This window comes from Eschrichtius robustus, chromosome 14 (assembly GCF_028021215.1).
Source record: "Eschrichtius robustus isolate mEscRob2 chromosome 14, mEscRob2.pri, whole genome shotgun sequence".
Classification (NCBI taxonomy): domain Eukaryota; kingdom Metazoa; phylum Chordata; class Mammalia; order Artiodactyla; family Eschrichtiidae; genus Eschrichtius; species Eschrichtius robustus.
The window spans coordinates 57,965,472-57,983,402 of NC_090837.1; the positions used below are offsets into that span (position 1 = coordinate 57,965,472).

At 35.3% G+C, this 17,931-nt stretch overlaps 1 protein-coding gene across 3 annotated transcripts in view; it reads left to right on the top strand.

The window, feature by feature from the left end:
* PIK3C3 (phosphatidylinositol 3-kinase catalytic subunit type 3) overlaps positions 1–17,931 on the top strand; it is a 180,665-nt gene that overhangs the window by 75,217 nt on the left and 87,517 nt on the right. For all 3 annotated transcript variants that reach the window (XM_068563200.1, XM_068563202.1, XM_068563201.1), the window contains exons 8-10: positions 453–557; positions 1,367–1,459; positions 9,782–9,967. In XM_068563200.1, the coding sequence (XP_068419301.1) occupies positions 453–557; positions 1,367–1,459; positions 9,782–9,967 (384 nt within the window). The remainder of the gene's footprint in view (positions 1–452; positions 558–1,366; positions 1,460–9,781; positions 9,968–17,931) is intronic.

Sequence of the window (17,931 nt, forward strand, 5' to 3'; positions counted from 1 at the left end):
TTTTGGCCATAGGTAAAATAGTTAAGCATTTTGGTCATTCATTGTCCCTGCCCTCAGTTACTACTGGCAGTTAAACTCTAAGATGATAATACAATTATATCACGAAGTCACTAGTAGCTCATAGGAAGAGGGAGTGCTTTAATCTGAGTTGCCAGGGGAGATTTTGGAGTGAAGGTGACATTTGAGTGGGTAGAGGGTATAAAACCTTGAATACAATGGAGAGTTAAAACAAGAAGCTGGAATGGCATGCTCATGTGTGCCTGGTGAAGCATGAGGTATGCTTATTTTCCCTATCACCACAAGATACATGGGAGACTAAAGTTGTAACACAAATAAAATGTTAAATATTATAAACTGGTCTTAAGTATTTACTTTTCTATTTCTAAGTGGCTGTTGAAACTGCTTACTGGTGAAATGTACATTGTTGGTTAATATTCTTAAATAATTTATAGGAAAATTTAGTTGAGAGCAAACACCACAAACTTGCCCGGAGTTTAAGAAGTGGACCTTCTGACCACGATCTCAAACCTAATGCTGCCACAAGAGATCAACTGAATGTAAGAGAATTTATAAAATATTAATTTAAAAATAATTAAGTGGGTATTTTGGTTGTAACTGATGCGATAGCACATCACTTAAAAGTGATTCAGACACAGGTTAATGAACCCTATGTAATTTCAACAACTTCACATTTCTGTAGTTTTATATCATTTTGGGGCTTTCAGGAAATATATTAGCCCTAGAGACAGAACTGCAAATAGTGTATGCTTTCTTGATATAGTGTTCTTAGAAACTGGCCCTAAGATACATTGCCTGAGCTTCCGCTGACTTAACAAGAGAAATGTTTATCATTTGGGTGTGTTTTTTGTTTTTTTTTTCTTTTCCTTGTGTGTGTGTTGGGGGGAGGGGACTTTTTCCCTCATTTTAATTTTTTTAAAAATGTTTTATACAATTTTTAAGGGTTACTTTCCATTTGCAGTTATTACAAATTATTGTATCTATTCCCTGTGTTGTACAATCCTTGAGCCTATCTTGCATGCAGTAGTTTGGTTGCGGGGAGCTTTTGTTATTTGGATTTGTTGTGTCTTTGGTTGAAGTAAATTAGCTCTGTAATTACATACTTTTTTTTTAATATGGAGCTTGACTTTTTTTTTTACTTTTTCTCTTCTTACACTCTAATATCCTTTTTGAACTGATAAGTATAGCAAATTTAAGTCTTACTTGGCTGCATGTATATTCTCCTTGCTTCTGTAATAGTTCAATTATATATATATTTAAATGAATGAAAATTTTTAAATGAAATGGAAATATATAGGAATACTTTTTTTATTTGACAAAAGTAGTTTTTTTGTTTTCTTTGTTGTAGATCATTGTGAGTTATCCACCAACCAAGCAACTTACATATGAAGAACAAGATCTTGTATGGAAGTTTAGATATTATCTTACTAATCAAGAAAAAGTGAGTTTCTTGAATATTTTCATATATCAAATTATCTATAAACTTTGTTGCTAATGAGCAAAATGAAGTAAAACTGCCAGAGAAATACAGACTTATTCTCAAACTTGAAAAAAGAAAGGTTTATAGAGTAATATATATCGTTACTCCATTTTTTAAAAATTTAAAACACAAAGACACATGTACCTATTTGTTGATGTATAGACAATGTCTGAAAGGGTTAAGTCAGAGAGACTTGGGTTCAGTTTCCAGCACTACAACTTACTCTTACTGGGTAAGGTGAGGCAAGTTGCTTTGGAAGCTTTGTTTCCTCATTTTTCTAATTATGACAACTCTCCTTCACAGGTGAGATAATACAGATGAATAACCTGGTTGGGTACTTAATGCATAGTAGGTGCAGAGTAAATGTTGACTCACTTTATCTTCATTATTCTCGCCTCTTTGAGCCTGGGTGGCTGGCAAAAGGTTTATGTTATTTAAAGAACTATAGAATTCTGGAGGAGATGTGGCTAGAGAGAGAGTATGAGAAATGTAATTTGAAATGGTAAATTGAGTTGGTGGAATGGCATCCAGCTTGGCATGAAGATAGAGGCTAGGTCAGAACTAGACATTTGCTTTCCATAATGAAACTATGGAGTAGATGAAGTTTCTGGAGAGAGAGAATTGGAATGAAGCAGTCAGTACTAGACTTTAGTGTAGAGACTTAGTTTTGAGGCTTACTATTTATTACTATTTATTGTCACAAAGAAGCTTTTTGACTGCTTTAGTTTCCTCATATTTAATATGAGTCCTTTAAATTATAGTGAACTTTAAGTCTCTTCTAGTTCATAAAATAGTCGGTAAATTCTTAGAACATAGGTTCAAAGACTAACTGTTAAGGTATAATAATAATAACCAGCATTTATTAAACAACCACTGTGTGTCAGGGATATTTGAAATCCCACAACAACCCCACAATATAGGTATTATTGTTAACTATTCTACAGATGAGGAAACCTGAGTCTTAGAGAGATTAAGGAACCTGTGCAGAATCAAAGCTTATAAATGCTGCTTCTTGATAGGCTCACATTTATGAGTTAGTAGAGAAGGTAGTCAGTGAAGTCATAGAAAAGAGGATTATACAGAATATACAGCATCATGTATGCCTTAACAGGAATTCTGAAATGCATTGTGGGCAAAACAGAGAAGCATCAGGAAAATTAATATCTGTCAGATATATAATTATGTGAGAATGAATGAATGAATGTTTACAGTCTTATGAGATTGTCTTTAGCTACTTTGTTAACTTGTTTTTCTGAAACGATTGTATTTCCTTTAGTCTCTAAAGTAAAGATAAAAACCCAGTTACAGCTCATTTTAACTCTTCACCTTTTCTTCTTTATCTTTTATTGATGCCTTCGGAAATTCTTTGTAGATGAATCATATTCATTCTCTTTTATGTCTATAACAAGAATGAGAGAGGAATTTTAAATTTGCTATAGCTTTTGAGTGTTATTCTCTTTATCCCTGCAAAAAAGGAAAGATTCATCAGCAGAAGCACAGATTTATGATTTCTGTGTTTTATGGAAAGATTGAGTTAGTATCGTGATACTCTGTTAAATGAAGAATAACCTTGGTCACAGAAATTGCATCTTGGATGCAGCACAGTGCTGTCTAAAAATACGCAGTAAGATACTGAATTAAACTTGTTAGAATGTATAGGTTCAAGAAGCATAGAATAGATTTACAAAGCAGAACTCCCTTAGATAGAAAGGCTTCCAAGGAAAACTGTTTGTTTTAACAAGTCATCACTTCCCACTGAAATTCAATTACTTCTAGATATGTGCAAAAGAAATAAAATGCTCAAGTGATATAAAGTGTGTGACAAGTTTCATTTAACTAGTTGATTTCAACTTTTTGAAAGGTAGGTGATGAAACTTCAATTCTCAGGACATATTATAGGATTCTTAAGATCACTAGAGTAGAGTGAACGCTATTTTTTAATGTTTAGGAAGCACTTTTCAGAAAACCAAATATATATTGGTCTTGAAGTGACCAAAGGAATTATTAAAATAGCTGCATTTGTATCTTTGTAATACTTTAAAATGGGTTTTGTAGAAAATAAATACTCCTGTACCACTGTCCTTTAATTTATTTATAAAAGAAATTCGTTCAGTGCCAGCTTCTCAGGAACTGTGATTTAGGTTCTTTACAGTTGAGCCCTAAGGCTGAAAAGATTTCCTAGAGAGAAAGCAGTGCTCAGGAAACAAGTTGGTGGAAATTGGTTCTTACAAAGTTGTACTTCTTATTTTTTAATTAAATTTGGTCTTTCCACCTATGTTTTTCTAAATGACCTGTCTTAAGTATTTCGGATAAAAAGCCCTCTAGTCTAGACTTGATGTTGTACCTGAAAAGTTCACAGTAATAAGTTTGCCCAACAAAATCAGTTGAATTTATGAAGTATTTTTAATTTTGTGGTCCTTAGCATATAGGAAGTGACTCATTTTTGCAGAACTCAAAATGTGACTATTGTAACTTTTTAAATTCAGCTTTAAAAAAAAAAAAATTTCAGCTTTTAACATGGTAAATGGCCTTTCTTATTAAAATGTTAATGAAAAATAACCGTTATATTAATTCCTTTCCAGTATGCTTAGGGAACAAAAATAGTAGGAAGAGTCATAATGGTGAAGGTAATAGTGATGCACACTGAATGCTCTTATGAGGCTGCTTCTGAGACAGTGACATCAGGACAATAATCATATTTGTGCCTCCTGGCAAGAAGTTGATGGCAAACCATAGCAGAAATGAATTCAATTCAGCAAGCATTTGGTATCAGCTCTTGGCCTAGTGTTATTTAAGGCTCTGGGCTTTGAGGTATTATGTCCCTGTAAATTTCATATAAATTAAAACTGTTTTGGGGAAAAGATAATTACACACAACCAAAATGGAGAAGTAGAGGATAGTAACTGATAAAGGGTCACTGTCTTATTAGTAAACAGTTAGGTAATTACTATAATAGAGATGTGAAGGAGAACACAAGATCAATGTGCTATGATATGAGGGAGGTTTTACAGAGCCAAGATTGGTCTTGAAGTTTGAACAAACTTTGATGGTCATTATTATTTGATGATCATTTTTCATGGGAAAGAAAAGCATGAGTAAGGCAGAGTGTTAGTTTCAGGAGACAGAAAAGTTTGTATGAAACGTTCTTTAAATAGAAAAGGTGGAATCAGATTGTAATGAGCCTTGAATTCTGTGGTTCAGAGTTGGATATCACTGGCAATAAGAAACCCCTAAAGCAAACAGAATGTGTCTAAACAAGTGGTGTTTTAAGGAAGATGAACCAGGTGGATTGGAGCAGAGCTGAGAATGAAAAAAGAGACATAATTAGGAGGCTTATGTATGGATTTTGAGAGCTGTATTGGAGAGCAAAGGAAGGAGAGGATAATGTGTAAAATGACTTGGAGGTAATTCCCAAGAATTAGGCCTGAGTGACTGAAATAAGGAAATATGGCAAGTGGAAGGAGCAGGGTAAGAAGATATTTCGTTTTTGAATGTTTTGAATTTAAAATATTAGGAGAATAGCTGTGATACGGTGATGTAATAAGAAATCATATATTTGGTTTTCACCTCTGGTTCCTGGCACAGAGTTTCTAAAACCTTAGGAATTTCATGAGTGGTAAGGATGAGAGGAGTGTCTTTTGTTTTTCATAATAAGCCCCTTTCAACTATACCTGTATTTATGCTAATGAGGTGACTCTTGGAAGAGTGGGGCTCATTGCCAAAAGAACGAAACCTCTGATTAGACGGTTGGAATTTTCAGCCCCACCCTTGACCTCTGGGGAGGGAGGAGGGGAGATCGTAAAGGGGCTGGTGATGGAATTAACTCACGAATGGCTAATGATTTAATCAATTGTGTCTGCGTTATGGAATCTCTGTGAAAACCTATAGAGCTTCTGGGTTGGTGAATGCATCCATATGCCAGGAAGGTGGCACATTCCTAACTATGGGGACAGAAGCTCCTGTGCTTGGGACTCTTCCGGACCTCGCCTAATGTACCTCTTCACCTGGTTATTCATTTATATCTTTTATAATAAACCAGCAGTAATAAGTAAACTATTTCTCTGAATTCTTTGTGCCATAATAGCAAATTATTGAGCCTGAGGAAGGGTCATGGGAACCCCCAATATGTAGCCAAGCTGGGCTGAAGTATGGGTACCTGAGAATCCAGTGTTTGCTCTTGGCATCTGAAATGGGAAGCAGTCTTGTGAGACTAACCCCTTAACCTCTGCAATCTGCACTGAGTGTCAGAATTCAGTTAAATTGTAGGACACTCAGTGTCTGCAGAGAATTAGGAAATTGGTTCATGTGGACAACCCACACATTTGATGTCAGAAGTGTCTTGAGTAGAAGAACAGGTTTTCCTTTAGCAACAAGGTAGTAATTTCCAGTAATTTAGTTGGTAGAAGTTAATATTAGAAATATATATGATAAATACAGTGTTTTCAACTCTGAAATGTGATCATGATTCTAAAAGTAGGAGATAACAATGAAGTGATTCTAAGATCAGAAAGGAGGTTAACAAAATATTTATTGCTATTAATATAAAACGTGGTAATACGTACAATAATGTTAACATTTGATGCTGGACTCAACAGCAAAAATAGAATAACAATAATATCAGATGTTGAAATAATTAACATTTATCAACTATTTATTATATATATATCCTGTTTTAAGCATTTATATTCATTAACTTATTTAATTTTTACCACGACCTTATGAGATAGATCACTTAAAAGTTAAATAATGTGTTCCATGTGACACAGTAATAATTGATGGAGCTGGAAATTAAGATTTGAACCCAAAGACCTTGCCTTAGTCTAAAGCCTATACTATCTGTGGAAGCTGTAGGGATAAAATTGCGTTTGAATCCTGTACCTTTGTTTTACATAGATCAATAAAGCATCTTTAAAGGACCTGAGATAAAGTATCATCATTATTATAGCTGTCTTCAAATTGTTGCACTTCCTTTCTTTCTCATTACTCTTCTTGTTTCCTCCTTCATTCTATTATCTCCTTGTTTACATTTGTAACATTTAGCATTATCAAGTTGTGAAATCTTTGTACAGTGTCTTAAGTTCCCTGGCAGCAGTGTATTCGGTAAATCTTACTAATAAATCTATAAATCTGAGAATCTGGGAGTTAGATTGTTTCAGTTGCTGAACTGAGTACATCAGTCTGCTGCAAGATTTGCTTATAATAAGTACATACCTGCACATTTCTATTAAGACTACTGGTGTACTGTGAAATGGCAAAGCTTTCACTGTAGTTGTTTAAGAAGTATTGCTGTGTTTCCACGTTCAGTCTAGAAATACATTTTGGAAGTGAAAAATAAATGCATAGAATCAGTTAGGAGGGCAGTCTGTGTTTTTATATGGAGAGGGGGCACTGCCCTGAATGGTGTGCAGGAGGCGCAGAAGAAATGGACAGCTATCCTTGGGGGATGCAGACTCCAGTTGTAGACATAAGAATGCCCAGAAAAGCACTTGGTAGTTAGAAGAGCATCATTCAGATGAAGATAGTAAAACTGAGGCAGCTACTAAAAGAAGAGCTGAAAGTTGCTGAAAACTGCCTGGAAAAGTTGAGAGTTTGACAAGCTGGCCTTAAAGAAGATGACACTACAGTTTTGGCGAAGAGCATAAGGAAGGAATGAACTCCTTGTAGACGGGAGTTAGACAGTCATTATAAAATAGGTTAGCTTGGTTGAACCATAGAGGGGCAATGAGAGCTTAATGAGAGTCACAGGTTTGGATTGTGGTGAGAGGTATCAAGGAATGTTCTGAGAAAGAAGCCAAGGTTTAAAAAACAACAAAAATGGTTTCACCGTCTATAAATACAATGAGTACTTTGGAAATTAGTCCCTGGAATTACTTAGGTAAATATTGGGTCTCTTTTGGGCAGAGATATTATAAGGTAAATTTCTGCTGACAGTGGGAGTTTGTGCTAATAAAATCACTTCCAGCTTGAGTGTCTGACAGTCTGTGAAATGATTAGAAAAGAAACTGGTGTTGAGGCTCTTAGCTAGAAGGCTGTGCCAAACTCTAGATGTTTGGTATAGTGAGAATCAATCTGAGGGGAACAACAAGAAATATTGCCAGGAAATAATTGACAGGAATTGGGAATGGATTTGAGACAGGAGGGAAGGGGGCAGGGCACAACCATTAAAGGAATGATACAACAGTTAAGAACAGGATACCACAAAAACTGGTTAGAACCTAATAGGCCCAAGATGGCGGAAGATTTGACTTCCGGGAGACCTTGAGCCTCATTATACACTCATTGTAATACATTAGCTAAATGACACACCCACAGGCGCCATGACAGTTCGGAGGCCAGCCATAAAAGGCCAAAAAGTGGGCGGTGGCCCAGTTCCTGGAAATCTCTACCCCTTTCCCTAAAATAGTTGGAATAATCCTCCCTCGCGTTAGCCTATGAAATTACCCAGCCCATAAAAACTAACCACCCCCACATTTCTGGGCCACTCTCGCCTTTTGAGACAGACTGCATTCTGTACATGGAATGTGTATCTCCCATGACCACTCTCCTCAGACGGCCCACTCTGTCTGTGGAGTGTGTATCTCTCTAAATAAACCTGCTTTCACTTTACTGTGTTTGGCTCTTGAATTCTTTCCTGTGCGAAGCCAAGGACCCTCACTAGGTGGCCAGTCCCAGGGACTCACTCACGACCTGGGACGTGACCCTCCTCTTGTGCCCCATTTTTTTCGTACAACAGATTTAGGAAATAAGTGTTGGTGGAGTAATGGCTCCAAGGGGCATGGGCCTAGCTAAGTAGGAGATGCAGTGCCTCAATGATAAGGAGGAGCCATGTGGTGTAACATGCATGGGCTGAGAGTCAATGGATTTAGATTCTGGGTCTAGCCTCTCACCATTTTGAGATGATGGGCAAGCCACTTCACTGAGATTATATACAAATTTGAGCACTGGACTAGATCATCTCCATAGTGCCTTTTTCCTTAATTTAGTTAAATTAAGAGTAAGTTAGGGAATGGGAATGAAGATTCATTTTATGTCATACTAATGAGTAATTGTGTTTTATTGTCCAAGTGAACATTTTTTGAGAACTTGATTAGTTTACTAATGAAAATATTTTTAATTGGTTAGAGCAGGAATTTAAAGTTTTAAAGTTATCTTTGTTCAAGAGATGAATTCATAGAGGAAGAGAAAGAAGAAAATGTCTTGGGATCAGCCAGGAAAGTGTTGCCAGTAGGGAGATCTGGCAATAGGACTGCTTTTTATGGAAAACAGGTATAAACCCTTCTTTAAAGAGCATTTATTGTTATGCAGCCATTAATGATATGCTCAAAGGTAGTTTACTTTCCCAACAGTCTTATGAAGACTTCACTACCTTTCTAAAGAAGTGAGGCTCCAGAATGATTCTGCAAACAGCCAGCTGAATCAGAATATATATATACAGAAGCTGGTGCTTCTATGTATTTATCTATTTTTATTATTGTGTCTGTGGAATTTTTGTCTTTTTCTTTTTTTAAATGTTTTTTTTTTATTGTGGTAAAAGTCACGTAATATAAAACATACTTTAACCATATATAATATGGTTAAATATAAAACATATTTTAACCATATTTAACTGTACAGTTCAGTGGCACTAAGTACATTCACATTGTTGTGCAACTCTCACCATCATCCATCTCCCGAATTTTTCACCTTCCTAATCTGAAACTCAGTCCCCATTAAACACTAATTCCCCAATAGTTACTTCTCTGTGTAAAAGAGACATACATATTTAACTTCATTTGAGTCCTTGTATGTGAGTATCTAGGAAAACCATTGACTCTGGGAGGTGTTCAAGAGTGGGGTTCTGCCCTTCTTGACTTTGGACTCTCATTCATTGGCTGTAATATTTTATGTCTCACATGTCGATGTTGTAAAATGAAGGTTTTCTCTAAGGTATCTCAGAGTTCGTGAGACATGCATCAACTATTTCCCTGTCTTGAGGTCTGCAGTGTTTTAAAATAACAAAAGCAAAACGAAGAAAAGCTGAAGAAAATTTAAAAATTCATAGTGGTTTGACCTGAAAAAAACATAAAGTTACAAGGAACATGATTTTTTTTTTTCCTCGTTCTGCAGTGTTTTTCTAGGATTGTGTGTATACTAAACACTAAACAAAGTGTTTATGTGAGGAGTCTGTCGTTGACTTTGTGACTCTGCCATCAAGTCCAAGTTGAGCTCTGCCTAGTCACCCTTGACCCCTCCTATCCCAGAATAAGCTATTGTTTCTAATTCTTAAACCTTTTCTGATTTTAGGCTTTGACGAAGTTCTTGAAATGTGTTAATTGGGATCTACCCCAGGAGGCCAAACAGGCATTGGAACTTCTGGGAAAATGGAAGCCAATGGATGTAGAGGATTCCTTGGAGCTGTTGTCCTCTCATTACACCAATCCAACAGTGAGGCGTTATGCTGTTGCCCGGTTACGGCAGGCAGATGATGAGGTGCATTGTTATTCATTACTCCTCTTCAACTGGGTACATTTTAAACTAGAGCCTGATTATGGACTGTGTGTGTTTGTGTATGTGTTTGTGTGTGTGAGAGAGAGAGAGAGGGAAATTTTTAGAGGGAACAGGATATACTATATGTGTTTTCAGAAGCAAAATTAAAATATTCCTCCAAGGACTCCTCTGAAATGAAAATTTACTTCCTGATCTGTTACGTGATAGGACAGTCTCTCCCAGGACATTTACCTGGCAGTAGAGCTTGTATTGCTCTGTCTGGAAAAAGGAATTCTAGTGAAAAATGGTTTAATGCAGTACCAGCTAGGGAATAATTCGGATCCCCTCTGTCAGTCAGTCTACAACAAGCCACATTTAACTGTAGCCCTGAAAAGCCCTTGGGGCCTTTAAAGCATAGAGGTGCATGGTCATTGTATTCTCTTTCAAACCCCTCCTTTAAACTTTGAGCTACTGACAATTATGTGTATATGTAGATTTTCTGAAGGTGGTTTTGAATCCTCTGGAAAGGAAAGGCTACAAACATTATGGTGGCTATTTATATACATTTAAGGCCACCAGGGAAGGTAGAAAACTCTGTGTTGACCCAAAGCATTGCTGGATTTTGAATTTTAGTAATTCCTAATAAGGTAGATGAATTCACTAATTTTTTTACTTATTAATTTTTATAGAGGGAATGTGTTCTCAAACATAACCTAATAGTTTATGCTAACCTGCAAGGCTTATGGAATATGGGATGACTCTTCTCAAGCCTCAATATATATAGGAGCGCCGATTATTATTTTGAATTCGTAGTGGTATCTGAATTTCAAGAAGCGAAATGCAGCATTTATTAAGGTTGATAGTTGTATATGTATTTAATTACAATAAAATTTAAACACTGAAGTAAGTAGTATAGTGGATGCTCATACATAATTTACCCATCTTCAGCAGCTGCCAACTCATAGACAATTTGTTTCATCTCTAACACCAATTATTCTCCCCTCCCCATTCCCTACCCTCCTCTAGATTATTTTGAGGTAAGTCTCAGATATTGTATAATTTTATTGGAATAGGATGTTTTTCACTCTCCTATCAAAGAGCAATTCCTAGCATTGTGATTCAGCATATTATCTTCTCCGTTATTGTTTTTACTATATCACAAGTAAAAAATTTATTACAATATTTATTTAAAATAGTGAAATGTTTGTTTTGAAATTCGTTGAAATTTCACTTTAGTCATTAAGTCTTTATCTATGTTTGACATGAGTCAAACAGAAAGGCCTCTGGGCTATAGTTAAGATAGTCCCCCTCAACGTGGGTTCAGAATTTAAATAGAAATATTGTAAATCATTGTTTTTGATTGCCTGACTTTGTTGCCTTACAAGCTTAGAGGCTAAACATTTGATTGTCTCTGGAGTTAACAGTATTCATGCAAGTACTGAACTATTTCTAGACCATTTTACAATTTTTGTTATGACGTAAAGAATAATGATAGAAATATTGCATGCATCCTAAACTGCAAAATATGGTTGTTAGTTTTGGTGTGTTTTTTGAGGCTTGTATATACTCAGCTTAAAAAAAAAAAGGTCTTTTAATTCAGTTTCTACTGAATCTTCAGATGTATGTTAAGATTTGAATTTTGTCTTTTCTCTATGTACCTATATGTCTTTGGGAACATGTATTATTCTCACCTCGGTTTCCAATCCAAAAAATAGTGGTAACAGCTGCTTATGCCACTTGATAGTTATGAAAAAAAATTATCTGGGGCAAATTTTGAAAATTGTACTCATACAGTTATGCTGAAGGATTGCAAATTTATATTATGTCAATTTCATACTAAAATCATTCATGTTGTACCTTTCATTTCTAATCGGTTTAAAATTTCTCCTTTTGCTTTGTCTGTGGAATAGTATAATATTTATGGTCTTATAAACTTCAAATGTTTTTTGGTATTTCAAAGGATAATATAACCATATATTGGGTTGGTCAAGAAGTTCCTTTGATTTTTAAGTAAAAGACACATTTTTCATTTTCACCAAGAACTTTATTGAACAGCATATTCACCATTTTGTTCCACTACCATCTGCCATTTTTCAGGCAGCTTCATAATGCCATCTTCCCAAAACTTTGTATCTTTTTGAGCAAAAAACTGTTCCAGGTGCCTTTTATAGTCTTCCAGGGAATTGAAATTTTTTCCATTAAGAGAATTTTGTAAAGACCAAAATAAATGGAAATCCGAAGCTGCAATGTCTGGTGAATACAGCAGATGAATCAGAACTTCCCAGCTGTAACAGTTTTTGACTGGTCATCAAAGAAACATGCTGTCTTGCATTATCCTGATGGAAGATTATGCGTTTTCTGTTGACTAATTCCAGATGGTTTTCGTTGAGTGCTGCTTTCAGTTGGTCTAATTAGGAGCAGTACTTGTTGGAATTGATCGTTTGGTTTTCCGGAAGGAGCTCATCATAGAGGATTCCCTTCCAATCCCACCATATACACAACATCACCTTCTTTGGATGAAGATCAATCAGGCTTTGGTGTGGTTGGTGGTGGTTCATTTCACTTGCCCCACGATCTCTTCCATTCCACATTATTGTACAGTATCCACTTTTCATCGCCCGTCACAATTTGTTTTAAAAACAGAACGTTTTCATTACGTTTAAGTAGAGAATTGCATGTGGAAATATGGTCAAGAAGGTTTTTTTTTTGCTTAACTTACGTGGAACCCAAGCAACAAAGTGATTAAGATAACCAAGCTGGTGCAAATGATTTTCAATGCTTGATTTGGGTATTTTGAGTATGTCAGCTATCTCCTTCATGGTATTATGTTGATTGTTCTCAGTTAATGTCTCGATTTGATTGCTATCAACTTCAACTGGTCTATCCGACCACGGAGCATCGTCCAGTGAGAAATCTCCAGCATGAAACTTCGCAAACCACTTTTGACGTGTTTGATCCGTCACAGCACCTTCTCCATTCACTGCACAAATCCTTTTTTGCATTTCAGTTGCGTTTTTACCTTTCTTGAAATAATAAAGCATAATATGACGAAAATGCTGCTTTTTTTTCTTCCATCCTCAATATTAAAATGGCTACACAAAAATGCACCAATTTTGATAAGTTTTTTTAAAAATGCACACTTGATATGACAGCTGTCACAATACGATCTAACAAAATCGTTTTGAATGAAGTTAAAGACAACTAAGTGCTACTAGAGCCATCTTACGGAAAAAAAACGAGCGAACCTTTTGGCCAACCCATAATAATATATAATATAATCATATAATCATAGCATCAAAGATACGTCAAAGGTCACTTTGTCTAAATATCCACATCTTGGATGACAAAAAAACTTGAATGAAAAATACTGTGTTTTATATTTGGACAGTCTGATTTTTTCAATATGCTGTAATCCCTCCAGTAGCCAGGCCTGCCAGACCTTTATATGTGCTACTTCATCGTCCTAGTGGAGTCTTCCTGCTGTTCATCCTTCAAGCTGTAGCACAGACCTCAACATCTCTGAGAAATCTCTCTTAACCATTCCAGGAAGCAGATGACATTTTTCTTTGTTTCTTTCCTGATCCCACAGCATTTGATTTGTTCCTTTACTATATGATATTATCATCTGTTTTTTTCTGATTTGCTTTGCTTTCAAATTGTAAATGAAATAGTAACATAGAAAGTAATATTCCTTTAATAACTCCACTTCTCCAACCATTTTTTATCCATAGAAAGGTAGCCACTCTTATATCTTTTCATATATTATCTATGCAAATTGCAAGCATATATATGCATGTATGGTATATATATGCACCTCTTTAAAAATTAAGAAAAATAGGAATATCCTATACATATTGTTAAAAACTTGCCTTATTAATTGAACAGGATAATCTTGGACATTTTCTCATCTTCAACACATATATTTGGTGTCCGTAAGGTCTGGAAACATAGGCAAATGACTATCAAGGCAAATGGTGTCAAAGGCACATTTAATCTGTAGGAAAGCACTGTGTTTTTAGACTTTATGGATACCTGTAGATGTACCTTATTCCTTTCAAACAGCAGCATAATATTTTACTGCAAATTTATTTTATAATTTATTTAACCAGTCAGCTTCTTCTGGTAGGCAGTTGTTTTATTTCTAATCTTTTGCTGTAACTATTTTAGTGAATAGACTTTTGAATATATGTTTTTCCATATTCTTGAATAAGTAGCTTGCATTGGAATTATTGTCACAATATATATGCCTTTTACATATGCTTTTTTCTGGTAATCCTTTATGAATCTTCTGTTTTTGTGCTTGTATCATACTTTAAAAAATTGCAGTTGCTTCATAATAACTTTAAGCATATGATTGGATAAAACCCCTCCCTTTCTTTTTTTCTTAAACAATTTTCTTTATAATTTTTGTATATTTATTCTAAATTTAGAACAATTTTGTCATTTTCTTAAAACTCCACCAGAATCTTAAGTGGAATTACATTAAATTTGTGTATTATATTAGGGAAGATTAACATCTTTATGATATTAAATCTTCCCTCCTGGAGATACATGATTATTCAAGTCACAATTTTATAAAATTTTTTTCGCATTTTAAAAAATTATATTTATTCTGTGACAATTGTTACTATTATGAACTACCTCACCCCTTTTATCTCTTATTTCTGTTTGTTGGTTAAATGGAAAACTATGTTTTTGTTTTAATATTTATGTTTTATCTAGTTGCTTTAGTGATGTTTCTTGATAGTTCTATTAAGTGTTAGGTGGGTCCCTGTAATTTGTAGGTATAGCATCATGCTATCTGAAAAACATTGATATTTAATATATACTGTGCATGAAATAGATGCTGAATTCCTAATGTTAAACTCACCATACATTTGTAAAATAAATATTAATCAGTCTTTTAATATATTTCTGAATTTGATTTGTTTAATGTGCTATTTCAGAATTTTTAAAAGCCGTATTTCTTACTACTGTGTGGCTCAAAAGGAGAGAGATTCCCCATTAGAATTTGAGGAAGAAGTGGCATTTGAGATAGACAATGAAGGAAGAGAATTTTCAGAGTTGGACATGAGTTTACATTCCAAGTGGAGAGAGCAATATGAGCAAAGGCAAAGAGATTGAAAAGTACAGGAAAAATAGAAAATATTTCGCTTTAACAGAAGTGTGGGATATATGTAGCTGCCTGGGAAGCAAGGTCGGAACCCATGTATCTAACTGTAACTGTCTAACTGTAAATGTCTATATGAAGAGTTATGCTTAATTCAATAAGAAATGGGAGTGATTTTGACAGGGAACGTTGCATTTATATTCTGAAGCATTAGAATTAACTTGTTCTTGAGAAGAATGGTGATTGCTATCTAGATAGTATTTCTTAGCTCTTAGGAGATTTTTACTGAATTGCCTGAGATAGAAATATGATTTTTTGTTTGTTTGTTTTGTTTTACTTCTATGCTTATGTCCTTCATGCTTGGAGGAATTTTATATTTTTCAAGATGTGCCTGTTTAATGAGCAAACAGACTTTGCACTTACTACTGAAATTAATTCATTTTCATACAAATGAAGGAAAGTGTAGTTTGAATACAGAATACCAGATGACTAACACAATCAGATTGTGATGAATGACTTAAAAAGAGGAGTCTTCTTCCAAATTTCTCCTTCCTGGGAAATTTAATAACAATGCAGCGTTTTTGATTTCATGTAGTAAGTCTTTTCTATACTTGGGAAAACACACTAGGTGATACATTCAGCAGCATTTCCGAAGCATGCGAGGCTAGCAGTGAAACTGAATTACATATACCTCCTAAGAAGGATACTTGATTAATCTATTTTCTGCTATGTAATTTTGTTTCTTAAAATAAGCATATAAGCATACCTAGCTGTTAGATGCCATAAATCTCAAATTAAAAAATAGAAAATCAAACATTTATTGATCCAATTAAAAATTGTTTTTAGAAACGGAACACTATAGAGGTGCTTTGATACAGTCATTTGATTTCCCTGGCCACTGATACTGATATATTTGAGTAAGAATAAATAAGCCAGTTAACCTTTCATTTAATTTTTTGAGAAAAAATGGTATTTAATGATAAAATCATGTATATTGCTTTTTGTAATTATAAGAAACGTTGACTGTCAATATAAGAAAAAAATATGAAAAGAATATATTTTGCTTTAAGTAAGGGAAAATACGTTGTTGGGAAGTAGTTTGTCCTCATGGAATTTATAAAATAGTGGAAATGACAAAGAGTAAATAAACAAGTAATTACAAATGCTATAGTTGTTACAGACATGAAAGGAAAGAGTGGTCCATGAAATATTTACAAGTGATTTAACCTGGTTTCTGGGCTTAAGGAAAGGTGACTGAAATTGAACTGATAGTCACAAAGTCTCAAATTATCTAATTATGAGTTTTGAGTGCCTGAGTGGCAATTGGAACTGGAAGACAATAGACGCTTTAATTTTTTTTTTTGAGTTCTGTGAGTTTCTTCAATTTGTAATTATTTTCTGTTTTGTTTTGTTTTTTTAATTAATTAATTAATTTATTTTTGGCTGTGTTGGGTCTTCGTTGCTGCCCGCGGGCTTTCTTTAGTTGCGGTGAGCAAGGGCTACTCTTCGTTGCGGTGTGCGGGCTTCTCATTGCGGTGGCTTCTCTTGTTGTGGAGCACGGGCTCTAGGCACGCAGGCTTCAGTAGTTGTGGCACGTGAGCTCAGTAGTTGTGGATCACGGGCTCTAGAGCTCAGGCTCAGTAGTTGTGGCGCACGGGCTTAGTTGCTCCGTGACATATGGGATCTTCCCAGGCCAGGGCTCGAACCTCTTTCCCCTGCATTGGCAGGCTGATTCTTAACGACTGCACCACCAGGGAAGCCCTGTAATTATTTTTTTATTTTTTATTTATTTTTTTTAAAAATCTTTATTGGAGTATAATTGCTTTACAATAGTGTGTTAGTTTCTGCTTTATAACAAAGTGAATCAGTTATACATATACATATGCTCCCATATCTCTTCCCTCTTGCGTCTCCCTCCCTCCCGCCCTCCCTATCCCGCCCTTCTAGGTGGTCACAAAGCACCGAGCTGATCTCCCTGTGCTATGCGGCTGCTTCCCACTAGCTATCTGTCTTACATTTGGTAGTGTATATATGTCAATGCCACTCTCTCACCCTGTCACATCTTACCCCTCCCCGTCCCCATATCCTCAAGTCCATTCTCTAGTAGGTCTGTGTCTTTATTCCCGTCTTGCCACTAGGTTCTTCATGACCTTTTTTTTTTTTTCTCCTTAGATTCCATATATATGTGTTAGCATACTGTATTTGTTTTTCTCTTTCTGACTTACTTCACTCTGTATGACAGACTCTAACTCCATCCACCTCACTACAAATACCTCCATTTCATTTCTTTTTATGGCTGAGTAATATTCCGTTGTATATATGTGCCACATCTTCTTTATCCATTCATCTGATGATGGACACTTAGGTTGCTTCCATGTCCTGGCTATTGTAAATAGAGCTGCAATGAACATTTTGGTACATGACTCTTTTTGACCTATGGTTTTCTCAGGGTATATGCCCAGTAGTGGGATTGCTGGGTCATATGGTAGTTCTATTTTTAGTTTTTTAAGGAACCTCCATACTGTTCTCCATAGTGGCTGTATCAATTCACATTCCCACCAACAGTGCAAGAGTGTTCCCTTTTCTCCACACCCTCTCCAGCATTTATTGTTTCTAGATTTTTTGATGATGGCCATTCTGACCGCTGTGAGATGATATCTCATTGTAGTTTTGATTTGCATTTCTCTAATGATTAATGATGTTGAGCATTCTTTCATGTGTCTGTTGGCCATCTGTATATCTTCTTTGGAGAAATGTCTATTTAGGTCTTCTGCCCATTTTTGGATTGGGTTGTTTGTTTTTTTGTTACTGAGCTGCACGAGCTGCTTGTAAATCTTGGAGATTAACCCTTTGTCAG